The 25354-nt window shown below is 44.2% G+C and overlaps 3 protein-coding genes across 5 annotated transcripts; 2 read left to right on the top strand and 1 right to left on the bottom strand.

Annotated features, from left to right (window-relative positions):
• Positions 1-1690: 1690 nt before the first annotated feature.
• Positions 1691-9298, top strand: ednraa (endothelin receptor type Aa). 2 transcript variants are annotated; one of them, XM_029155825.2, is made up of 9 exons: positions 1691-1774; positions 1848-1917; positions 2726-3186; positions 4329-4456; positions 5539-5737; positions 6371-6523; positions 6602-6735; positions 6819-6927; positions 7297-9298. In XM_029155825.2, the coding sequence occupies exons 3-9, from the start codon at positions 2752-2754 to the stop codon at positions 7414-7416; spliced, it is 1278 nt and encodes a 425-aa protein (XP_029011658.1). In that variant the 5' UTR covers positions 1691-1774; positions 1848-1917; positions 2726-2751; the 3' UTR covers positions 7417-9298. The 2 variants fall into 2 exon arrangements, with proteins under 2 accessions (XP_029011658.1, XP_029011648.1); XM_029155815.3 differs by having other exon boundaries at positions 1708-1917.
• A 3216-nt stretch (positions 9299-12514) lies between these two features.
• Positions 12515-16732, top strand: tmem184c (transmembrane protein 184C). The gene is made up of 11 exons (XM_029149905.3): positions 12515-12578; positions 12988-13130; positions 13430-13560; positions 13637-13673; positions 13796-14001; positions 14351-14425; positions 14538-14631; positions 14758-14870; positions 14989-15088; positions 15166-15337; positions 15418-16732. The coding sequence occupies exons 2-11, from the start codon at positions 13014-13016 to the stop codon at positions 15726-15728; spliced, it is 1356 nt and encodes a 451-aa protein (XP_029005738.1). The 5' UTR covers positions 12515-12578; positions 12988-13013; the 3' UTR covers positions 15729-16732.
• A 2-nt stretch (positions 16733-16734) lies between these two features.
• Positions 16735-25332, bottom strand: prmt9 (protein arginine methyltransferase 9). Of its 2 annotated transcripts, XM_029149845.3 has the most exons (13): positions 24907-25332; positions 24065-24262; positions 23712-23860; positions 23339-23575; positions 23014-23181; positions 22784-22886; positions 22292-22401; positions 21934-22126; positions 21156-21339; positions 19356-20052; positions 19077-19230; positions 17492-17614; positions 16735-17325 (listed from the first exon to the last, which is right to left on the bottom strand). In XM_029149845.3, the coding sequence occupies exons 2-13, from the start codon at positions 24260-24262 to the stop codon at positions 17086-17088; spliced, it is 2556 nt and encodes an 851-aa protein (XP_029005678.1). In that variant the 5' UTR covers positions 24907-25332; the 3' UTR covers positions 16735-17085. The 2 variants fall into 2 exon arrangements, with proteins under 2 accessions (XP_029005678.1, XP_029005687.1); XM_029149854.3 differs by lacking the exons at positions 23712-23860; positions 24065-24262; positions 24907-25332 and having other exon boundaries at positions 23361-23500.
• Between the last annotated feature and the right edge of the window lie 22 nt (positions 25333-25354).

Here is a 25354-nt window from a genome sequence, read left to right as displayed (position 1 = left end):
GCAAATGAACCAAATTTTGTTTTTCTGGGAAGAAACACTTTCTCTCCATATCCCTAAACTCAGCTCTATGATTCATCTGATTATGATCGTCTCGTTCAGGACATATTTGTTTTGCTCTGACAAATAAAATCCCGGTGCCGCACGTGTAGCAGTAAAGGTTGTAAATTCAGAGTTTTGATTTTTTCCACGTCGTCCTTTTAGAGACGCTGGATGAGAAAACTGTGAGTCACGCATTCAAGTCCGCTCACACAATAATATAAAAGAGGGGGCGGAGAAGCGCGTTGGCCCGTGTTCGAGACAACACGCAATGGATTGTGTGATTCAGTTTGGGTTATTTGTGAAGGAAGAGTCTGCCGATAGCACCAGTGAAAATGTGGACAGAGCGAAAACATGACCCAACGACCTTTGACCCTTTGGGTCTCGCTGGGTCACATCCGAACACTGTGACTCTTTGTGTGGACGCACCTTCATCAAGATTTCTCTTTCCTTTATCAGGTTGCGTCGATGGAAAATTTTACATCCCATCAATCTTTAACTTTATTTTCATTTCAGTTTAGTTTTATTTTTATGAAATTAATGAAACGTACAATTTCACAAAAACAAATCAAAACCCTGTTCTCACAGTCAGTGGAGCAAACGTGGGGCTTTATTGACGTGTTTGTTGGACGTGTCCGTGGGGGAGTCGTTCCTAACAAATACATATTGAATTCCGCCAGACGCAGCAGGAATAACATGAATTTTTTAATCGGCTGTATTTTCCCTTTAAGCATTTGCTGTGTCAGCGCTTTGGCAGCGGGGAAGACGGATTGCGGTGACTTTGACAGACCTCTTCCTGCTCTCAGCGCTCGCCACAATAAAGGCTCCATAATGGACCCTGATGCAGGAGCACTCCTCTCTCCTGACACTGAGCCGCCTTCTGTCTTCATTTAGTCCAAGCGCCGTCTGCCTGAGACGTGTTGTTGTTGTTGTTGTGCTTTTTTGCATTAAAAGAAAAAAACAGTTTATTGGATTTTCGAGCTTTTAATATTTTGTAATGGGAGATGTGGTAATTGAGGAGAATGGTTGTGTAGAATTAATTGCATTTCCTCCAATTTATTATTTACCACAACGCATCTCGCTGCCTTTTATGTGAAGTTTTATTCCAGCGCCACACCTGAAAGCCACATGTAGCAGAGTAATGAGGTTCAGCCACCCACGCAGTGGGTACTGTATAATTGCAGCCCCCCCCTTAAATACGAGCAACATCACACAAACGGACGCTGACTTCCTCGCGTCTCGCTTGGTCAGACGTAACCTCTGCTGCGCGACATGTGAGGAAACGCTTGCATGTAACGTATACAAGGCACATGTGAGTCAGGGAGGGATGGAGGATGGAAGGAGGAGGAGGAGGAGGAGGGCTCTAAGCAAAGGGGCAGACTGGAAGCCCCGGTGTGTGTGTGTGTGTGTGTGTGTGTGTGTGTGTGTGTGTGTGTGTGTGTGTGTGTGTGTGTGTGTGTGTGTGTGTGTGTGTGCCTCAGAGATGACTGTCAGCAGGCGGTGCCTCGGAGAGAAAGGGGAGAGGGGGGTGATGTTTCCAAAGGGGGCCCGGTCTGTTACCGAAGGGAGGTGGAGATTTACTATCCCACCCAGTCAAAGTGCTTCACTGGTGCACACACACACACACACACACACAGACACACATTAACGTCGAGCGGCACACACACAGACACACACACACACTAACTCTCCACAGGAAACTGTGAGCCATAATGCGAAGGCACCTCAGAGCAGACGGGTGCGTTGCTCAAACCTAGTGGGATACGGCACGGCTTTGATAGCGCGTTAATTACTCATGTGATGTGATACAGATGTCTGGGGGCTTCAGCCGAAAGTTTGCCTGACGCTTTCCAAGGGGGCCAGGCAGGCGTTTTAGAAGCGGTAGGTGAAAACCAAATGTATTTATTATTTATGGCCAGATCGGTTTGCATGCTGTCACGGGTCCCAGCAGTGTCGCGCTGATGCTAAACTGTGATGCTACTTGAAGGGCTGGCTGCTAGATACTTTTCTGTGTACTTGGTGACAGCTGGGACTTTGAACAGGAAGAACTCTGGGCTGTGAGCGCGGCCCATCGCGTGGCGTGATGAAACGCGCTTCGCTATCCATCTGACAGCGTCAAACCCTGTCTGCTCCTCCGTGTGGATGAAGCCGTCTGGAAATTCCAGCCAGTAAACTGAGGCCCCAGACTGGGTTCCAGCGTGTGTTTGGCTTTTGTGGATTTGGCTCTTGGTCTGATTTTTATTTCCACATTTACGCTCGCCTTGCACAATTGACTGCCATTCACCCCGCAGCGCCTCTTTGTTTCGCGACCGCATGTTTAAACCTTTCTAAATTAGAACCAGAGGGAGAATGCGCGGCGTAGGAAATCGCACGCAGACGGGCCTCGCTGTCTAAACAGCGCGCGGACCTGAAGCCATCGCCGCGCACGGACATAATGGACGGCTCTGTCGTCTCGTCCGATGGGGAGCGGAGGAGATGCCCAGTGGATGTGACTGGTGCTGGCATCTCCCAGCTGTGGCCTCTTGGCAAAGCCTGTTTGACGTCGTGAAGAAGTTGTAAAACGCTTGAAAAGCGCAGTAAAGCTGTCAAAGGCTCCACTGACACTTTACTTCATATTGTTACAATTTAAACTGAGATCAAATAAAGCGGCGTCGGGTTGAATTTCTCCTCATGTCTCTTCCCTCGCCAGTGATTTGCTGGGGCGACTCCTCCGCGATGGGCTCTCCAGCTGTGCGTGCGCTGGTGCTGACGGCCTGTCTGGTGGCCAGAGGAATGTGCCAGATAAACAGCGCCGAAGCGGGGGTCCCCACCCGCCCCACCCTCCACGGCACCAGCGGTGCCGGTCCCGACCCGGGGGCCCGCGCGGCCGAGGCGCAGGCCGTGGCGTCCGGCTCGGCCAATACGACGGCGGCGAGGGGGCGCGCGCCGCCCATGTGCCTCCACATGACCTCCATTAACGCCTGTTTTAGGTACATCAACAGCGTCATCTCCGTCATGGTGTTCGTGGTGGGCCTGGTGGGCAACACCACCCTGCTGACCATCATATACAAGCACAAGTGCATGTGGAACGGACCCAACGCCCTCATCGCCAGCCTGGCTCTGGGCGACCTCATCTACATTATCGTTGACATTCCCATCAACGTGTACAAGGTAGAGTGTTCACCCGATCGCTGCTCGGCCTCTATGACGAAATGAGTCCACAATAGGAGCGCTGCACAGAGATAAAGCGGAGTATTACAGACGGGAAGAGGGGGGAGGTGGGGAAGGGGCAAGGGAGCAGACGGGAAAGTGCAATCAGTCGCACACTGTTATCTTCCTCATGTGGGCAGCTTAGTGATGAGAGGAGCACGGATACGGCCTGTTTAAATAAATACAGCAATAGGAGCGTAGCCACACAACCAGTGGCCTCGTGCTGACCCTGGATGTCAGGAAACAAAACACTGGAGCCACTCAGGTGCTGACGAACTCGAGGAGTTTGAGCTCTTCATTAAAATATATTTCAACTCGATATTAAAAGAATTTCTACTGCAAAGTTAATTTATACATTATTTATACATCATAATTTACTACAAGCAGTACTTGATAGTTTAGTATATAGGCTTTAGCAGCAGATTGTGGGTAGTGTTGCAATATAAAACTATTTAGAAATCTTTAAAAAAAAGTCCATCTGTCTGTTTGTTGATTGTAAACAGCTGTTTTAATATATGAAGTGTTGAATGAATATACATTTGGATTTCTACCAGTAAACATTCTCTGCCAGAACCTTCAGCTCAGTAGCGTATCTGTCACCATGATGGTTCAGATGCATTATGGGATTTGGCCAACCTGCAACACAAATAAAGTTGGGAGAGTCAGGGCAACGTGTGCAAAGAGAACACGAAACTCAGCTCAGAACCAGTTTATGCACATATGTTTATAAGAGTAATCACCTGCGCTAAACGCGGCCTTCCTCTTGCTGGCTGAGCTCCTGGGAAAGGGAAAACGCTCAGCGAAACAATAGAAGGTCAGGAAGGAGCGCGAACCTCGTCCTCTGTCTTTGGCTTTGAGAAAGTTACTGTTGTGTCGATGGCGTCCGACGAGGGAAAGGTGCCAAGAAGTGTGTGTGTGTGTGTGTGTGTGTGTGTGTGTGTGTGTGTGTGTGTGTGTGTGTGTGTGTGTGTGTGTGTGTGTGTGTCACGTCTTAAATAGACTCTGGGTGAATGTAGCAGCTAGTGACTCATGCAGACTCTTACGGTGTCTTGTCACGATTTTTCTGAGAGCGTTGACCTGTGCCGTCCCCGTTCCTCCACCAGCTCCTGGCGTCGCGCTGGCCGTTCGACGATCACATGTTTGGCCTGTTCCTGTGTAAGCTGGTGCCCTTCCTGCAGAAAGCCTCTGTGGGCATCACCGTGCTCAACCTGTGCGCCCTCAGCGTGGACAGGTCAGTGGAAGCAACACACGAAGGCCTGTCTCTCTGTTGACAACACAGCACTTGAGCCCATTCCTCTGGATTCATCTTGAACATATTGATGGTTATTATACGACCCGGAGCTTCACTCTGACAGCAGGTACATGTTTTGATTTGATTTCAGCGTAATAACGGGAAGAGGGAGATAATCACTTTCAGGAAACTCCTGCGCTCTGTGCTAATTACGCAGCCATTTATCTTTATGTCGATCTGTTTGTTTCATCAGTCTTACGTCTTGGGAAGCGTTTTATGCAGGACATTAAGCTCACGATATGGACACGACGTACGAAGGCGATGTTAAAAATGAACCTGATAACAATAACACTGAAATGGGCGTTTTAATAGCACCTCATGAGAAACTCTCCGATGAATAAATGATGATTGTAAAGTGCTGAGGCTCGGTGTCATCTCACTTTATGCACTAGGCCTAAGTTTGAAGATAAGAGGCTCGCGGCGCTGCACCGACCAGGCTCCGGGGTTCAGGCAGCCAGACATGTTTAATGACCTCCACTGTGAGAAAAAGCAGGCAGCGGAGCTCGACGCTCGCGTTCAAGAGCAGATGTTTCCAGGAAATGTGTAGCATAAGCACTTGAGTCTCTTTTGTGTCCTTTCGATGTTGGAGGAAGAGAAAAAGGTGGATCCATTACCACTTAGTAAAATATAAATGCCGCCATGTTGTTCAACAGAGAAATTCAAATGTGTCATGAAAAATATATTGTTTTGGCCATAAAATCTTGATGCAGGTTTTTACTAAAACATTTCGACAAGTGGTTTCTATTAATGAAACAAACAAGCAAACAAGCTTTTAGTTGGTGGGAAACACAAGCCAACAGACAGACCTCTCTGCCAACACAAAAAGATAAATATTAGATATTTAAAATAAACAATTGATCATCTCTCCTCATTAATCCTTAACATTCTGACATCCTTTGCTGAGTGAGCGTTTTATTGTGTTTGGTTGGATGCCGCGCAGAGGGAAAGTAGCGACTGGAAGCACCTGCAGCCGGTGACTGGGTCTCAGTGAGCGGCTGACTCTGCATGGGCCTGTGTTGCAGGTACCGCGCGGTGGCCTCCTGGAGCAGAGTGCAGGGCGTGGGCGTCCCCCTGTTCACCGTGGTGGAGATCGTGTCCATCTGGGTGCTGTCGCTGATCCTGGCGGCGCCGGAGGCCGTCGGCTTTGACGTGGTCGCCTTCACCTACAGGAACGAAACCCTACACACCTGCATGCTGAACCCCACGACAAAATTCATGGTGGTACGTGGGCGCTTGGAGGCCGTGAGGTGCTGCAGATTAGTTGAATATTAGATACTTGTTAAAAACATTAGAAGTTCTGCACATGTCGGAGGACTGTCGCTTAAAGAAACAGATGTAAACGTTGCCACTGGCTCAGATTTACTGAATGTGGTCTTTTTCCTACTTAAAGCACGTAATTGATTGCAGGCCAAGTGCAATTACTGGGGCCTGAAACCCGAGGCCTCGGCTGGACCACGTGCTTATCTAGTCCATATGTCTGGGAAGGATGCGTATCTGAGGCCAGTGTAGTTGTAAATAATTTGTGCATGTGAGGTCAAAGTATAAGTGGATTTGCACATGTAGAACACAACATGCGGGTTTAAAATTGTGGGGATTTTAAGGAGGATATTTTCAGTATTTGTCAGCATCACAGTTGTGCATTTAGAACTTTTTGTTCAGACTTACTGCAGAGCAGCAATGAACAGAGAGTTCAGCCTTCGGTCAGAAAGACTGAAACACTTTAATCTGTGACTCTGGAATAAAACGGGACCAAGATAGAGATAGATTCCTGTGGAAATCAAATCAGGAAATGTGTGGGCCGCTCACACACACGCGTCCCACTTCAAGCCACGTCGCGTGTGTTTGTGCGCGTAGTTCTACAGGGAAGCGAAGGACTGGTGGCTCTTCGGCTTCTACTTCTGCGTTCCGCTCATCTGCACCGCCGTGTTCTACACGCTGATGACATCGGAGATGCTCAGCCACCGGAAAGGCAGCCTGCGCATCGCTCTGAGCGAGCACCTGCGACAGGTCGGCAGACGCCCACACACAGCACCTGAGTAACGGCAATGAGCATTAGTAACACGCACCACGTGCTGCTTTCTGCAGAGGAGGGAAGTGGCCAAAGCCGTCTTCTGCCTCGTCCTCATCTTCGCCCTCTGCTGGTTCCCGCTGCACCTCAGCAGGATCCTCAAGAAGATGCTTTACCTGCAGAACGACACCATGCGCTGCGAGCTGCTCAAGTGAGTCGGTCGTGGAATGACCCCGAAGGACGCCTTTCCGTGCCCCTGGTTGTCATAGTAACACTAATATTCACTTTCCTCAGTTTCCTGCTGGTCCTCAATTACGTCGGAATCAACCTCGCGACGATCAATTCCTGCATAAACCCCATCATCCTCTACTTCGTCAGCAAGAAGTTCAAAAACTGCTTCAAGGTACGGCGTGGATGTGAATGCGCTTGATTGCCTTATCTGCCGCTCGCTTTCAGTCTGGCCAGTAAAACAAACAGTGAACTCAGGCCTCTATCCGTGCGTCAGAGGCTGTGGGCAACGCGCAAACGCAGCCCGGTGATTTATGTATTTGCTTTGTTGGCTGAGGTCACGCACTGTGAATGTCCGTCAACGGGACCTGGGCTGGAGATAAACCATGTCTGGAGTTTGCATGTTAGAGGAGGGAGGGCGGGGGGAGGAGACAGCGTGGATGAATGTCTTGGTGGAGGTGGCTCCGTTTTGTGGGATTTGTTGCTTTTCCTTCGTTCTCTTTCATAACACGTTCTCTCATTTTCCTCTCTTCACACGTTCCAGTCGTGTCTGTGCTGCTGGTGCTACTCTGACAACCAAATGAGCAGCATCGGCCCCATGAACGGCACCAGCATCCAGTGCAAAAGCCCGGAGCCCAACAGCATCAGGAAGTACAGCAAGTGATGAAGGCTCTTAAAATGCAAGCGAGCCTTAAAGTACTGTGCACAGCAAAAAGAACTTCTTCAAATGCACCTACACACTGTACAGTATGAGCGGCGCGGAGATGGACCTGGAAGCACATTTCAGTGGAAACAATGGATCTGGTGTACAGCACTTTCCCAGTCTCTCAGTGGGAGCAACATCCTTGTATTTCCACACTCATGTAGTGGGATGGGGAGGAGGACCCTTTACCAGGATGCAGCTGAACGGTGACTATAAATTACTCACAGTAGCTGAGTGTACTATTCCTGTAAAGGGCAGCACTACTGGGAAGGATGCACAACGCCACAGGAAGACTGTTCACGGAGGATGAGTATGTGAGGTCCACAGGAGTCTGCTGCTTATTGACGGTAGAAAACAGGAAACATATTACTGACCGAAGCGACATTTCACTTTATATTGCACAGTGTATTTTACTCACGCTCATTATTGCGACTTGTGGTATAATCAGACACGTTTTTGAAGTTCACTTCAACTTCCGTGTTTTCTAGTTCGTCCTTACAGCAAATATCTCGCATCCCTCGTGTTAACAAGCAGACGGTTCCTGCCTGGCAGAAACCTGCAGTCATCCCAACATGCAGGCCCCACAACAGGATCAGGCCAATAGTCAGAAAGGGCCAAGAAACACACTGGCGCGCAGTCAAGTCGATGATGGCAGGTTTTGAATGGGGATAAGGTCGGCGTCAAATCAGTATTTTCATAGCAAATGTCAAGCAAGAGATAAATATAGAGGAATGCGTTATGACAGGTCTGATACCAACAGGAACGAGCTGTTTTCCTACACTGTGAATAATCTACAGTAACTGTGACATGTAAGCTTGTTTAATCGTATGTACAGTGTCCACTTTTATAAAGTGTTATATGTAAGAATATAGAAGTATTTAATCTGTAGCATTTGACGACATTACCTTTGTAATGACGAAGGCAGAGGAGCTTTCAGTGTGGAGGTAAAGGGCCCAAAGGTTGAGGCAATTTGAAGGAATCCGTGGTTTTCTGCAGAGAAGACGATGCAACGATCAATCACACAAACCACCAGATCGCACCAATGTTATGTCACCATCACAAACCTGGACCAATCCAAAGATTACACAATGTGTCTTGAAATTCAGCTGCAGCCAGCAAGAACTTGTTGCAGGTGGGCTTGTTTTGCTGTTTACTGCAAATATTGATCCTCTGGTTTCCAGAGCGGCCTTTTATTAGTGTTGCTGCAGTGAAGCTCTGGTAACGTAGGCTAATCCAACTGGCTGTAGCTTTGTGTAAAGCCAAAGGGGTCACCATCATCATCATCATCATCATCATCATCATCATCATCATCAACATCATCCCGTTTACCACCTCACAACATACAAACTTTCCTTCATCGCCTCAACATGTTACTGCGCTCCACTGAAATCAAGCCTAAGGCAGAAACGAATGAGGAGACTACAGAATGAGCGGAGCAGTGAGTGGACGCGCATGTCTGCAGTGATGTGAGGCAACACGGCCTTAACGAGGAAAAGGTTCGTCAGAGGCCATCTGCAGAAGAGAGATGAGTCGTGACCTCATATTGAGGATTGTCTCAATTGGTGTGAATGAGTTCAGCCTCCAATGTTACTGCCATGTGCTATTTTCAATGTAAACTGAACTGTATGTTGCTTGTTTGTGTGTTATGTCTTGCACTTGTTTAGTCGGGGTGTTTTGCACACGTGTGCAGAGAAGAACATTATTATTTTACCACTACGTGAACATACAGTGTTATCAACCTGCAGACTTTGTTGAATTTGCCATTCATTTACCTTGTTAACCTCCTGTTAGTGCTGCTGCTGTTGCTGCTTATGCCAATAAATCGACTTTCATCTCCGCTGTATGAAGCGCAGAGGGTCATTTCAGCGTCCCATTAGCAACGGTTTTCTCTGGGAAAGGAAGGGGCCGTTTGGGCTCTTTGTCCACGCCGTGAGGAAGGCGTCTGGGAATGATTTGGAGCGCACTGTGACCTGCTTGGCAGCTGAGCCCTCGGGGCGGCTAATGTCAGAGGATGTAAACAACTGGGACAGTGGGAATTTTATAGGCCACATACCTATAACTAACTCCCACTCTGCTTTCCCATAGGATGATTGTTGGAAGATGTTTAATCATAACTTCCTTAATCCTATTAATATTAGGAAGGTGATAAAAACTTTAAGAGTGCTGAAGTAACACACAAAGATTAAAAGCAACACTATAAATACGTTACATAAATAATGTAGTTTAAAGTTTACTACTGTGACTAACCCAGGACATTGCACTTTTTATCTCTCCATTTCTCTCAAAAACATAAAAGCAGGCCATTAGGAGAAGCACACAACCCTGACCGAGGCCTGGCCAAGACCAACAGAGCCGTGGTTTTATCCAACACCGCACTGCCATTCGGGTGTCGGCGATAAATCCCATGCAGGTCACAGATACTATGAAACTGTTCCATAATTCTCTCATGAAATCACGGCACAGAACGTTTGCCATCTCAATGCAGCGAAGCGCGAAGCCCGGGGATCACGCTCGCTGGAAGTGAATGAGGAAACGGAGTGTGAGAGAAAGCGAGGGCGGGCGAAACGGTTTTATTCTGCGGAATTTGGTGGGAACCTTGTTTCTTGCCAGCAGTGAATTAAATAACGCTGAAAAACAAATCCCAAGGGTTTTCAATGCAGACCTCATCCACGTTCACAGAGACGGTAGGCACCTTATGAGAGAAGAATACAAACATATCTGAAGTGCTACCATCATTTTATTAAAGCACAGAGCACTTGACCTTCACCACATCCTTAAATACTAATATTAATAACTATTGTGTATCAGCTGGATCAGCTGATGAGATGTGGACCTGTAGATGTGGTTGAAATTGTGTGTTTGCATTAAAAAAGCCAGAGTCTTGGTTCACTGTTGATAATTCACAAGGCTGATTTAAAACAAACTGCACAGTCCATGTTCATCATAATGAATGAATTCATGTGTCACTCAGTGCTGCAACACACACAAAGAATTTATGTATGTTTTTCTGTTAAGCTTTGAATCGGCTCTGGCATGGAATGTCTAAATAAATAAATATATCTGATGCATATATTTACAATTTAACAAATAAAGTAAGGCTATTTATACATTCTAACTGCACAATAAAGAACCTCTTGAGCTCCAGCCTACTTAGGTTGTTACTCAGCAACAGATGAAGTGAAATGAACACTCTGTGAGTCTGAACATTTCCTGACATAAAGGCCTATGGCAGACGATTTTAAATGAATAAGTAATTGTTGAGCAATTGCAGACTTGTCTGTGCCTCTGACAAAGGCGGTGCACTTTGGCCGATGCACTACATCACAGGAATCAGACAGCGTGTCTCCTCCTTTGTTGTGCATTGATTATTTTTGCTGCTCAGACCAGACCCATCCATTCTCCTTATCTCGTTCATGTACAATTCCTGCAAGGCACATGCTGCATGAGCAGCGTCACCCTACAGTAGAAACGTGATACACGCCACATGCTTGAAACATGAGGCTAAAATGTGTTTTGGGCCTGATCAAACACGGCGTGTGTTTATCTGCCCTGCCCTTACATCGCCGTACCCCTACCGCGCACCCCACTGTGCATGGCAGTCCCTCCAAGCTCCCCACCACGGCACACTACACTATTCCTAATTCATAAAAGCCAAAAGGACCAATTCAAAATTTATGAACAATCTGTCCCGCAACAACCAATGATTTCTGTCACTGTGGGGCAGTGGAGACGTAGTGAAACAAAGGAAACTTCTGCCTCTGTTCACTTCGCAGAAAGACACACACAAATACTTCTAAGATTACACGTGCACACTTGAAGAAAGGTATGAACACGTTTCAATTATTTTTTACATTGTAAAAACAAAATAATTGTCAAATGTTTGGCAAAACATTTAAAAGGCTTTTTCAAAATACGAGGACAACTACAAGTGATTGACCTTTTGTTTGATGGTCTTGTTAGCGATAACCTTACTTTTCTTTTCATTTTAAACTCTTTCTCGGCTCACAGGCCGTGGGCCGTCAACCTCACAAGACTTTGGCCACTAGAGGTCGACAAACAAACCAACTCAACAAAGAACACTAGGCCACATATCACAGCAACACTGGGCAGACTAACGGGAATGTGTGAGGACCCAAGTGCATGACCCATAAGAGTTTAGAAAATAAATAATTTAATAGAACAAAAGAAAGCAATAGAACAAGGTAAAAATATGAGAAACAAGCAGGGGAAGGTGGCTAAATACCAACTAACTAAAAAATCTGTGCAAGGCAGAACAAAGCTAAACACAAATGCAAGTAAAATCACTAAAGTGCAGGAGAAAAAAGCAGAACTAGAGATACCAATTTCTAACAGCAATAGACAAAATCTTATCTATGGAACAGAACAATACAGATGAAACAGGTAACAATGTGCAACTACTGTACAAATATTAAATTTGGCTATCAGGTGTAAGTGATGACAAATAGACAGAACACAGACAGTTTCCACACAGGAAACAGGAAGTGAAACCAGTAAAGGTTTTTCTTTTAATTGAAAACGTCCGTTTTCCTGGGAAATATTTGTATTGTGCAAAAAATACAACAGCTGGGACAAAAATACAGCCAAGGAAAATAAAGGCTGTGTTTTCCAAAGTGTATAAATGTAATTTAGTAATATACATTTTTACACTTATTTTTATTGTGATGGCAAATGGTGTTTTTATTGCGCCAAAAGCTTTTAAAATTGCTAAATGGTTACTCACAAACTTGCGCAGACGTAAATGCTGATCTTCGCACTTAAAAGGTCTTTTGGGAAGTTGATTTGAAAACACATAGATAACCGCTATTAACACATAGGCAGGTCTTTGTTCATGTAAATCAAATGTGTATACAACTTTGTGCGATCCCTTATTATTCCGAAAAGCGTTAGTTCCGCTGCCCTGATAAGCGTTAACTCGCATTGCCATCTGGCGGCCAGAGAAGTGACAGTGCAGCGCAACCAAACTTCCGTTACGTGACGCCATATTTCATGGTAGGATTTGGTCGTTGATTGGCTAGTTTCTTTCTTACAACCAACAGTATGGAGGTTGTAGGCGGGATTATGGTCGTGGAACAGGAAGTTCACGCTCAACTGCAGTTAGTTTGGTAACTTTTACTCAGCGAAGCTAACCGGCTTAAAGTCTACTAGCGTTTAAGTCCAGGTCTAAATAGGGAGTCGATCGATGCATCATTGTGAGGTTTTATTTACGTTAGACGCCGAGACACTTTTAAAGGGTCAGACGGCCTCAGCTTCGTATGTTTACATGGTGAAACAGCTGATAAGCTAACATTAGCAACCTAGCTAGATTGTGAGTCATATGACAATTACGCACACCTTTGTCCTCATGAATGAACCTTACCATCGGGAGTGCGCTAATGTTCGTTTGCCACACTGATGCTTTGTCTTAAGTCTCAGTGAGACGGAAAAAAGTGTAGACAAGCGAAGCCAACGTGGACGTTAAATGCGTCGATTCGGGTTAGCAGCGTCTTTTAGGTGAAGTTTTCCTGTGGCCAGGTGTAAAGGCCTCCGAGGAGGTGAAGATGCCGTGTTCCTGTGGGAACTGGAGACGATGGATTCGGCCGCTGGTGGCTCTGCTCTATGTTTTGTTGCTGCTAGTCGTCTTGCCCCTGTGTATCTGGGAGGTGCAGAAGTCTGAGGTTAGTTTGATGAATCTGCTGGACATGTTGCTTGATTATTATCTTAGACTGTACAGGTTTAGTACACTTAAGTACAGTCGTGTGTATTTTGTGCAGATATATATCATTAGGAAGTTACAACATAAATTGTGGTTTATTTTGTTACAACTCTAGGCTGCTACACTACAGTGTTATATATTGTATATGACATGTCCTGTACTATGTATACTCTGTACGATACCTATGACTTTGACAAACTCTTGCCAACACAGTCCTGGCAGAAAGACAAAACAATAACTGTGTCCTCTATGTAATTGCAGGTTGGCACACATAATAAAGCATGGTTCATTGCTGGGATATTTGTCTTCATGACCATACCGATATCATTATGGGGTATTCTCCAGCATCTGGTTCACTACACTCAGCCTGAGCTTCAGAAACCTATCATCAGGTAAAGCAAGTCAGCAACCTGTCATCCATAATCAGGTGTTTGAAATAGCTTTTGTAATCGTCTGTGTTCTGTTTAGGATATTATGGATGGTCCCGATCTACAGCCTGGACAGTGTAGGTTGGGTGTTAGTAAATGGAAACCATGTTTCCCAAATGCATGAGCTGGTTTACTACTTTTATTTCTAAGCAGTGTGCCAATTATTGTTGAAACTATATTGTCTTTTTTTAATTTACAGTGGATTGCATTGAAATACCCCAGCATAGCAATTTATGTGGACACATGTAGAGAGTGCTATGAAGCCTACGTCATCTACAACTTCATGACCTTTTTGCTTAACTACCTGGAAAATCAGTATCCCAGTCTGGTGTTGATGCTGGAGGTCCAGGAGCAGCAAGGACACCTTCCTCCTCTCTGCTGTTGTCCCACGTGGCCAATGGGAGAGTGAGTTTGCAGTACTGCTCCTTTACTTGGTCCTTCAGACTAAGCTGCACTTCGATCAACTTAACTAAAGTGGTTTAACGTGATCAATGTACGGGTTGTGTCTTCCTTAAAGTAAACAAAAGTATGGCCTGTCACAAGCTTCAAATTAGCCTCAGCCAGGGAACATCAGTAACTGGCCACCATGTCTGTGTGTAGTTAATTTTATACAGAGGGTCTTTGTTTAGGACAAGAACCAGTGTTGTTTGTCACGCTTCCTCTATTAACTCTGTATTTTATTAAGACGCCCTCTTGAAACCTTTAACCCTTTACCAGTTAAATTCTAATCCAAGTCATACTGTTTCCTTTGCAGGGTTCTCTTGCTAAGATGCAAACTGGGGGTGTTGCAATACACAGTTGTAAGACCTGTTACTACAGTTATTGCCTTGTAAGTGGGATCGCCTCCTTATGAAATGTTGTCTCTATCTAAATGATAAATATATTGAATTTACATTTGTGTTGATGTATATTGATGTATATACGCCTTTTATTGCTCGTAGGATTTGTCAGCTGTGTGGTGTTTACGATGAAGGGAATTTCAGCTCAAAAAATGCATGGACCTACCTGGTCATCTTCAACAATATGTCACAGCTGGTAATGATGTTTTTATTTTTATGTGTTTTTTTTATTAGGTGAGAACTGAAGAAAAGGGCCTGGAACTGTGTTAGGACTTACCTTTTAACCAATTGTGATTTCAGTTTTGCTGTCTTTTTAAACTAGTTTGCCATGTACTGCCTGGTGCTGTTCTACAGAGCTCTGAGAGAAGAGTTGAGTCCAATTAAACCAGTGGGCAAATTCCTGTGTGTCAAAATGGTGGTGTTTGTCTCTTTCTGGTAAGTCACTTTTTCTATTAAATGTAAGGATATTTTCTAATGTACTGAGATACTCTTAAAATAAATGTACTTTGCTTGTGTGTGAAATAACAGCACATTCATTTTTTTATTGTCTCAGGCAAGCTGTGTTTATTGCTTTACTGGTGAAAGTGGGAATTATCTCGGAGAAACATACGTGGGACTGGAACAGCGTGGAAGCAGTTGCTACTGGCTTACAGGTAAGCTGAAGAAGGAATAGAGTTCCCGTTTTCAGGTCTTGCTCGCCTTTTGCAGACATCTGTCTTGTTGCCTGCAGGACTTTGTTATATGTGTGGAGATGTTTCTGGCAGCCATTGCCCATCACTTCAGCTTCACCTACAAGCCTTACATTCAGGAGGCAGAGGAGGGCTCTTGCTTTGACTCTTTCATGGCAATGTGGGACATCTCTGATGTTCGAGCAGATATTTCTGAACAAGTCCGCAATGTTGGTATGTGCCCCTCAATAGCTATGTCTTCTTTTCCATATTCTCCATGAATGAAAAGACTAAACCTTTGACCTTGTTGACAGGGAGAACAGTGATGGGACGTCCTAGTAAATCATACTTTAGTGAGGCACACAGTGACGGCGAACGATCCGGCCTGCTGTCGTCAGCCTCACAAGATGCCATCGCAGACTCAGTGACCAACCCGGCGTCACCCAAAGGTCAGTACCAAGGCATGGGCAAAACCCTCACTCCACACTCTGTGTCAGCTCCTGCTGGACTCAGCTCAGCTCCGTGGGATGAGGAACATGAGGCTATGCCCGAAGGAACTCAGGAAGGAGGAGAGACCGACCAAACCAAAGAACCAACAGAGGCCGATCTCATCGTTATCACCTAGCCTGTCATCAAGACCGACTTACGCACTGACAGGCAGGACCCATTTACTGGCCCTGCCCTTTATTCTTAGACATTAATGATTTGACATAAAGAAAACTGTTGTTTAAAAGGGACGAGCAGACAAAACTAAATGGACCTCTCTGCAAGTGACAGCTGCAAGAATGTTCAGCGGTGCTAATAGCACAAAAACATGTCGATGTACATTTGATGCAAATTTGTATTGTACTAGCAAGGTATCGCAGTCAGCATGATAAACTAGAATGGTTCTCAACCGAAAAGGATGCACGCTCAGTTTTAATGTGCGTCTCACAGAGCAGACATTTCTTCATAAAATGCCGTTAACGAGACTGTGTGGTGTTTTAGTCATAGGATTTACGTTTTTTTCTTATAAATGTTCCAGGCTACCGTATAATCACATGGTCAGATATAACTGATTTAGATTTTTACTGACTTTAGAAGACCGTTTTTCTGTCGGATGTGTGTTCATAAGGGAATGGATGATGAGCTTATGGGATGTGCAGTTAAGACTGTTTTAAAAGTTTCCACACTAGTGTCAATGACCATTTTCCGAAGGTTTAGGTCGATGCAATGAGTACGGTCGAAAAGCCACATTCAGTTTGTCACCCACGTCCAGTCCTCTACTGCAATCAGCTCACCTCAGTTTGATAGAAGTGTATTCACTTATCCTCCCAGACGCCTTGTTCTTAATGCTATGGAACTAATCTCTCTACTTTAGCCTTTATTTTTCAGGCTCAGTATTCTCTGTAACACAGATCAACTTTGCAGCAACAAAACTCAATCCGTTTATTTGCAAGTCATTTTTTTTCTCCGTTTTGCCATCCTGATCTACAGTATGTGGGCGCTTACAGATGTCAGTTAGATGAGTTGGAAGCATTTACTGATACGTTTGTAATATCAGCAGGATAATCTGCATCATGTCTACCTACTGCATGTTGCACTGCCTTATGTAATTTCAATTTTTATTAAAAATGTCAATTTATCACAGCTGATGTTCTAAAGTTTAATTTATAATTTTCTGATTATCCAGTCAGATAATTACTTTTTCATTCATTTCAGTGCTCTACATTTATTAGAAAGGTTGTCAAGACATCTTTATAAAATCAACATTTAAAGGACAACTTTAATATCTATGACATACTTACAAATAATAAATGTCAATTTTATAGCGAATAATGAAAACATAAAAGATAAACCAGGATTTTCCACATGTCAGATTTGCAAAAAACTGGCATGACATTTTTGATAAACTTACATTGGATAGATTATTCTCTTCACCATTAAATAACACAATGCATAGACTTCAATACATTTTCCTACAGCGTATGTAAGAGATCAGATCATTCCATTGGCCCTGGGGCCTCGTCTATGTGGGCTGCTATGGAGATGGTGCTTTTATAGAGCTTCACAGCAAGTCGGACCCAGTCTCCAGCTCGAACCTGCAGGGGCTGCTGCAGAACAACGGCCGCCTGCTTCCAGTGAGACCTCTGGCTAAGGGTGCTGACGCTGATCTCCTGGTAGAGGAAGATGTGGTACCAGAAAGGAATGGCAGTTACTCTTCCTGCAGATGTGGCCTGGACCTGGCAAACAGGAATCAGGGCTTAAGAAGGTATTTTTGGCACAACAGCAACAATTCCTACTTTTCTAGTGCAGTGAGTTCATGAACCTGAAAGTAGGTTAGAGACTTGTTATTGTTCACGTTGCTTACACTCAGTTCAGTTCACTTCAGCATAGAATGTGTCTTACCTTCACCTCCCTGTTAGTGTAGTTTGCATTTGTATTCATAAGGTCAAGAACAAAGAGCTCCACAGATTCGCTCAGACGCCTGCATTCTAGGGTAGAGAAGTCCAGAAACACATGAACTGGTACCTGAAGGACACAGAAGATAGACAGAATGTTTAAAAAGCTGTTTGGACTGAGTGATGACAGAATCCACAATGAACTACATATTATAAAGCCTTATTAAAGCACAAGCGGAAGCGCAACTTTGAGGCAGCGATGTAACACAGAACAGGTGCAGAGGTTGGCAACCGCTGCCCACAGGAGAGGAAATGTGTTTTCCACATGTCTCTTGTCTGGAGGTAAACAGGTCAACTACATACCACTGCACCTTTTGTACTTGAAACTAAAACGTTAATGGACTCACACCCAAAAAAAGAGAACACTGAAGCGCACTACAAATCAAGCAGAAGCTGCCTCGTGGTTGAAGCTGCCCCCCCTCACAAACCAGCAATTCATCCATGTTTGGTTGAAACTTATAATGTCAGCACATAATTACTAAATAAGTGATTTATATTTACCCAAACAAAGCATGGCTGCAGGGTGACACACACACATAATCTAAGAGAGAAAACAAAGTGTACCACAGAAAGTGTCACAGTTTCCTTTACTGCGGAACAAAAGAATCTTTCCTCCTCCCTGTCACAGTTGTGCAGACCTCAGTCTGCTGTTTGATGTGCTTGACGTAATGTGCACTGATGGATTCAGGTAGGAATCTTGAGCCAAGCTGTGTCTTGTGTCTTATGTGACAGTTGTGCTAGAAAGTGCCCTCCACTGAGGGCTTCAAAGACAACATCTGGTAAAACAAAAGGCCGTCCCATGAGGGGCCAGCAAAATTAGAGCGCAAACTTGATGCTGGAAAAAAAAAAAGATCATTTCCAGACCAAATAAAGAAGAAGAACTCAAAGGGATTTTCACAGCTTTTTTAAACACAGCTGGGAAGCACACACATCAAAGAGAGCTGCAAGACAGAAAACACAGTCCTGCACCAGAGTTTCTCAAGTCAAACACGTTGTCTAACAAAAGTCAAACCATACACAGCAAACATCAAAACAATTGATGTCTAAAAACTGACCCTGCCTGATTTTAGAACATGATTATTATTATGATCTAAAATCACTGAAGCACTGTGCAGTCAATCACATTTATACAAACCCCAGGGCAACACAGCGTACTGTATGTGAAACGCCAATATTGACGGTTGCATCAGAAACTTGAGACAGAATACAAAATACCAGTGGCCTGAGATGTACAAAAAGACTTCACAACTCGTGGAACTCCAGAAGACGCTTCAGACTGACAATAGAGCTTTAGCTACACTTGTGAATTTGTTGTGTTACTAATATTACGGCAACATTTAGAAATGTAGGACTGAAATCTATTATATTGCATAACAAGCTGAACTGATCCTGGACTTGTGAACATCCATCCACCTTCCTCTGCTTATCTGGTGCTAGGTCTCGGGCAGCAATACAAGCAAAACTCCAGTCTTTCCAGTGCTATACTAAAACAATTCTAAATAGGATATGGCAGATTATGTTGGCGAACTCACAGTAAATTGGTTGATGAAAGGAGCAATGTTGAATCCCAGTGTGGGCTCCTGACCCTGGACAGCACTTTCCAGCAGCAACATGTCCGACTCCACCAGCATACCATGCACCACAATCCGCTCAGGGAAAATATGCCCCCCTTCTTCCAGCAGACACCTTGGATTAAAAGCATATAGGTTGGAGCATTTCTTTCATTTTACAGACAATACAATGTGACAATCAGAAAGCAAATTTAAAATCTCCTGTGCTGCTTTTGGTCCAACAGTCCAGTATCTACTCACCTGGCCAGGGATGCTTTCTCCATCAGCTTCTGTCGTATCAGACCACAGGTCTCAACACAGTCCAGGATGATGGCGCTCCACAGCTTCTCCCTGGATGGCCTCTGCAGCATCCCCTGCTCATCCTCCATGTGGTTGAGCCAGAACTCCAGACGCTGCTCTGGGATATTGTTGGAGTGAGCCAGGCGTCTTAGCACGTCTTGTTGCTTGTTCTTTTCCACAGAGCTGTAAGCTTTTACGTGACCCTGGCTGGCAGCGATGAGGGAGAGCAGCGAAAAGCCCTCGGACACATCCAGCACATACAGTAGGTCCCCACAGTCTGTGGAATTAACACATTCACCGAGGTCTGAATTACCACCTGAACGCTTTTCACATTTGCTCCTCAGCTGGAAGATGAGTTTGGCCATAGCGCTGCAAAAGCCCTGATGGTAGTCCTGATGGTTCAGGAGCGCCATTTCTGAACATTCCAGCATGCAGAGATCTTTTGTTTGATTCTGGTCAGTCTGAAGACACGCTAATGCGCTGCAGAGTTCGGCCTCCGGGTTTGCGTTTGATATACTTTTAAGCAGCTGCAAGTCCAGATGCTTGTCCAGACGGATTTCATGCCCATCTCTAATCACAGCAACACTGCAGAGCCTCAAGTAGGCATCACGGCAGGAGACTTCAACAACGAGCTCATCATGAGGTTTCAGGCCAAATCCTTTAGAAACAAGCAAAAGACTACAATTATACAATGGAACCAAAACCCATGACATTTTTGTACAAGATAAAAATACACATCATGACCTAATCACAAACGTTACGCTGATGATAACCACATTTATTTTATTTGTAAAAACAAAGAGAATTTGGCTGTAGAAATATAAGAGAGGCTGTAATAAGGAAGGAAGGAATACAGTGAGAAAAAGGGAGATGAATAAGGAGAGGCCGACAGAGAAAGGAGATTCAGGGGACCCGGTGTAGAGAAAGACAGAGGGAGGAAGGAGAGAGGGAGCAGGAGAGGCACAGAGAGGATTCCTACAGGAATAACATCTGCTCATGTCTTCATGTCAGCACGCTGCCTGTCAGAGGCATTTGGGGAAAATGCATATTTATTGCCTATAAGTATTTCATGAACGCTAAATAGTGTCACAGGCGATCACGACGCACACGTCACCGGTGCTGGGAAGCGGATGTTGGCAATCGCTGGAAAGGTGGCAGCTCCCTCGACGCTGCCTCAGCCAATTAGCAGCGCTGTGAGATGCTGCTGAATCCTGTCTAAAAGACGACTTAACGCGATGCCAACTGGAACATGTCACCTCATGTCAGTGGCTATTAGGTTCAGAGTTTTAGTTAGATCTGGAACATTTAATTTATTAATACTTTGTGCAAATCTAATTATGTTTTTTAAAGAGACATTTTATCCTTTAGTACAAAATCTTTTATTTAATTTACTTCAGGAACTCTTGTCTAAGTTTCAGTAAATGTGTTGTTTTCCACTATAGTTTTTTTTTAATAAAGAACCTAAATGTTTTTGTGCTACGATCCTATATTTAAAAACTGATGTGATTTACATTACACTGCCCTCATCTGTCAAAATACGAGAATGCAACACTAATGGGGAACGAGAAAACAAACACAAACTCAAGATTAAATTATGCTTGATTAAAACATTTAAAACTGTTAATGTAAATATTGTGGTGAACAGTTTAATGTATTCATGGAATCCATCCATGGGAACTTAAACTGGACATGAGGTAAAACTGGACAGAAAATACTGTTCACACCAATATTGTGGGACTCCCTTTGCTCTGTGTGTCTTACCCCTGGTGCTGTGGACTGGGTAGACGGCCTGCTCCCAGCAGGTGTCTTCCCGGGGCCCAGTAGACAGACTGCTCTCCTCGTCCAGGTGGAGCTGGAACCACACAGCCAGGGCATCCAGCTCGCCCTCCTGAATGACAGGGAGACGGATCTGCTGGACTTCCCTGGAGCTCAGGCCCTCCAGTTCCTACAGGTTATCAACACATAATTTAAATCTGAGTGTGTTACCAGAGGCTGAAGCTAGTGTCAGTCATCCAGCACTTTAAAAACCACAATCAAAACGACAAGAAATGGTAAGTAACAGAAAAGACTACTGTAAGGTGACTGAAGGAAAACTGTTAAATAACAGGACAATGGCATCAACAACAATACAATGTACTAAGTTTATGTCACTGCTTCTAGAAAGTTTCACAGCTTGTGTGTGGATAAATATATTAAATTGTCCTACACGGGCCTTGTGTCTGGCAGACAAACAACTCTCTAAGGTTGGTACAGGGAGCTAATTAATCAGACAATCCCTGCAGGCTCATAAATATTATGCACCCATAATATGGGCATAATCAGTATTTAAACAGCAATTATTTTTCATAGGACCAGCAGACATATGGTCAGGTAAATAAATCATATGTCCTCACAAGAAATGATCTTGCTTGAGTCTAGGCAAGAAATTAAATATTAGGAATTCTCTGAAGGTGGAACACAAAGAAGCTGCAAAGTTGGCAAAGGTCACTTATACACTTTTAGCCTATTTGAAAAGTCCATCATGGATATTTCTGCTCACTTGCACATTATTGAAATCTATGTTGAGGGCTGTGAAGGGCTCTGTGAGGGCTTTGAATCCCCCTGGCAGTCTGCTGAGTCTCTCTGTTGTGTACGGTTCCATGGAGTCATCTGGCTCAGAGCTACAGCTCACTGGGCTACGCAGCTCTCCTGCTGCAGCCATGGACAGGCTGCCAACTTCTGACACACAAAGCCTTCATGGAAAAACAGCAATGTAAATGCAGGTTCAAACACCTCGAAACAACTGACCTAACACAGACCTTACATGTGTTACACAAGCAAACAAGATGAAACGGTGACTGCAGTAAACCACATTCTACCAGTCACATGCCCACGCAGGGACATTTTCCAGAGCCTACCTGTGATGCCGTCGGATCTCCATGCACTCGACAGCCATACCAAACACAGTAGCTCCAGCAGGGATAACCCGCCCTGTAGCAGACGGGTCCTTGAATTCATTCTCTCCTCTCTATAAAAAGAAGACACATACGCTTTTAGTGATAAAGAAGGTAACATAATACACTTACTGTTAACCGATGAATGTCCATTTACGTTATTTATTGTTATTGTAAAGTTGGGTATCACAGAACTTCGTGGGAAATTCAGAAACGTGTCTTAAATTTATCCTCAGTTCTCTTCTCTGAAGCGTTAACCCATTTCTTTGCCAGCCCAGTGGGTGCTTAGTATTTAGCAACTTTATAAAATGTTAAATTTTGTACGTTTGTGGGTGCATCAGTGTGAAACATCAACAGTTATAAAATGCCAATAAGACATGTTAATATTGTACAGTGGTGACTGGAGGACAATGTTCTGTTTTATGTCCTGTGCTTGTCTTTAATATTTAAAGTTACCTGCGGAGGCAGCAGGAGGTGGTGCCAGGCATGAATGAGACTCTCTATTATGCCCTCTCCAAACAATCCTGCGTCTACCGTCTCTGTCACAACCAGGGATACCCTAAAAACATTTCATTCATTTGAAAAAAACAAAACACAAACTTCGTCAAAGTTTAACATTAGTAACAACACAAACACTGGCATATTGTTGCTGCAGAAGCAGTGTTTAGGTGTAAACTGTCCTCTACCTGTGTGGGATGTCTCTTGGCACTTCCATCTCCAGGGATTTCATATGGAGGAGCTTGATGCTGCCATCCATTCCATTGGCAGCCACCACCTCACAGGCCAGTTCATACATCGTCTTGGACAGCTCACAGGCGTACACCTCGGCCGCCCCTGCCTTCTTCGCACACATGCTGAACAGACAGAGGCAGGACATCAGGAAAAGACACATTTTGCTCTATTGCTTTACTTCACAAATGTGCCAGACCTTTGGGATCAAGTTCTAACTTACAAATACATCAGATGCCAGCAATAAAAAAAAAATCTATGTTCTCATGGAATATGTCTCACCCAAGGATCCCAGTGCCAGTACCTATGTCAAGTACAGTGTTGCAGCCACTCTGGACAGCCTTCTGAATGGCCTGCTGATACTTCCGGTTCCTCCCATGGTCATTGAGCATTAGAAAATGCCAGCGCTCAACCAGCCAGTTGGCAACACGATAAAAGTTTTCCCTGGCCTCAGGATAATCTGGTCTCAGCTTCAAGGCTTTGTGGAAATGACCTGCGGCTTCATCTCTAAATCCCATCCTAAACCATAAAAGGAGACACACAATATAACTACTACTATACTCATAAAGTAATAAACAGCACGTTGACCTATAATTACACAAGTGTTGACATCTATTTACACAGCAATAAACATTTTTTCAGAGGTGGACAGTACCTGAACAGGTGTTCGCCCATGCTGTTGAGTATGACCTCGTCAGCAGGAAAAAGCTCCAGGGCTTGTTCATAAGAATCAAAAAGTTCCTGGATGCGGCCCACAGAGTCCAGCTCCTCTGCCCATTTGAAGAGAGTGAACCTAAAGGACTCCTGAAAGGGAGATATTAAGAAAACCTGTTTGAAATGTGTCAATGGACTCAATGATTCCACAATTAACTGAAACAGCAGTATTTACAGAATAAGGAAGTAATGTTTCAGACAGCCCATAATCTCTTTAATAGTTGTTATGTGTTTACAATATCTGAGAGTAAATGTAAGCGGTCCGGTTTTCAGAGAAGTATAAACAGTCATTACCCTTGCAAAGTCCTTAAACACAGGTGCGAGGTTGAGGGCCAGCAGGTAGTGCACAAATGCAGTCCCATAATCCTGTTTAAACAGACACTGTTGGGCACTTTCTAAGGAACTGGACACCAGCTCATTTCGGGCAGGGTCCTCCCTGCGGCGCCGTCGGGCCCTTCTGCCGTGCTTCGGCCTTGCAGTGGCATTAGGCATCCATTAAAACAAAGACACAGAATAGTGAGTCCAGTAATAAATGATACAGAATGCATTGACATACAGAACAAAGCTAAATGAAGTAGGACTATGAGATACCAAGTTATAACAATTATTACATTTATTAACTGACCAAAAAACGTTACCAACGCTAGGTGACTTAATATTAGCATAACTGGTTAATCATTCAAAATAAACAAACAAACATTGGACAAACATGAGTAATGTAACAGTAAACTAAAAACTTTTTTTAATGGCTAAATAAACACGTATCTGAACCCATTTCTGCCAGTAAGAAAACCATATTATATTACATATATTATAAAGTCTGACTCACTTACTTATATGAGATATATTGTGTTTGTAACATTGTATGATAACATAATAAACCTTGCAAGGCTTCATATTCTATGTGACAAAGATTTACCAAGTCCAGACTTTGATTTAAGTTGAGGTTTAAATAATAAAACAATGTATTACTGAAAATTGAGTTGTTGTTTTTTATAGTGTGTGTGTGTGTGTGTGTGTGTGTGTGTGTGTGTGTGTGTGTGTGTGTGTGTGTGTGTGTGTGTGTGAGAGAGACTCGTTTAAGAAAACAATTCTATGAAGGCATCAGGTAGCATTACTGATTTACATAAACTTACTGTGTTGTTGTATTCACAGTCTTGTGGGCTGGAAAAACACTGAGACAATCTCTGCTGTTTTAATTAACGGGACGTTGTTACTAATTCAGCAAACACGTCTTTAGCATCGCAGTTAATAGCCTCTCCCGGCTGCAGTCTAACGTTAGCTTGCTGATAAAAACTGTTCTGACAGTCGCTGTGAAATCCTATCGATATATCAACAAGAATCATATCTTTAAATTGATGTTGCGCTACGGCTATAAAAAGAAAAGAAGCACTGCTGAGCTTATTTACGATTAAATTGATCCATGGTGGAAAGGTCTACCGTTAAAACACGAGACGTGTCCGAGCGCCGAACCGCCCCAGAAGAAACACGTAACAGGAGAAAGGTTCCCTATGCTACATGCAACAACGTCTAATATATTCTTAGGCTAAGAATAGCATGTATTCACTTTATAAAGCATGGTGA

Source organism: Betta splendens, chromosome 1, assembly GCF_900634795.4.
Source record: "Betta splendens chromosome 1, fBetSpl5.4, whole genome shotgun sequence".
NCBI classification, from domain to species: Eukaryota; Metazoa; Chordata; class Actinopteri; order Anabantiformes; family Osphronemidae; genus Betta; species Betta splendens.
The sequence above is the reverse complement of the archived record's forward strand: the minus strand, read 5'-3'. Positions and strand labels throughout refer to the sequence as shown.

What these genes read in the sequence shown, in the direction of transcription:
- ednraa (XM_029155825.2), top strand. Translation starts at nt 2,752, where the DNA reads ATGGGCTCTCCAGCTGTGCGTGCGCTGGTGCTGACGGCCTGTCTGGTG. An exon ending in TTCCCATCAACGTGTACAAG is followed by an intron (nt 3,187 to 4,328) that starts GTAGAGTGTTCA and finishes TTCCTCCACCAG; the next exon opens with CTCCTGGCGTCGCGCTGGCC. An exon ending in CCACGACAAAATTCATGGTG is followed by an intron (nt 5,738 to 6,370) that starts GTACGTGGGCGC and finishes TTGTGCGCGTAG; the next exon opens with TTCTACAGGGAAGCGAAGGA.
- tmem184c (XM_029149905.3), top strand. Translation starts at nt 13,014, where the DNA reads ATGCCGTGTTCCTGTGGGAACTGGAGACGATGGATTCGGCCGCTGGTG. An exon ending in GGGAGGTGCAGAAGTCTGAG is followed by an intron (nt 13,131 to 13,429) that starts GTTAGTTTGATG and finishes ATGTAATTGCAG; the next exon opens with GTTGGCACACATAATAAAGC. An exon ending in CTTCAGAAACCTATCATCAG is followed by an intron (nt 13,561 to 13,636) that starts GTAAAGCAAGTC and finishes TGTTCTGTTTAG; the next exon opens with GATATTATGGATGGTCCCGA.
- prmt9 (XM_029149845.3), bottom strand. Translation starts at nt 24,262, where the DNA reads ATGCCTAATGCCACTGCAAGGCCGAAGCACGGCAGAAGGGCCCGACGG. An exon ending in CCAAGAGACATCCCACACAG is followed by an intron (nt 22,887 to 23,013) that starts GTAGAGGACAGT and finishes AAATGTTTTTAG; the next exon opens with GGTATCCCTGGTTGTGACAG. An exon ending in GAGAAAGCATCCCTGGCCAG is followed by an intron (nt 19,231 to 19,355) that starts GTGAGTAGATAC and finishes TTTTAATCCAAG; the next exon opens with GTGTCTGCTGGAAGAAGGGG.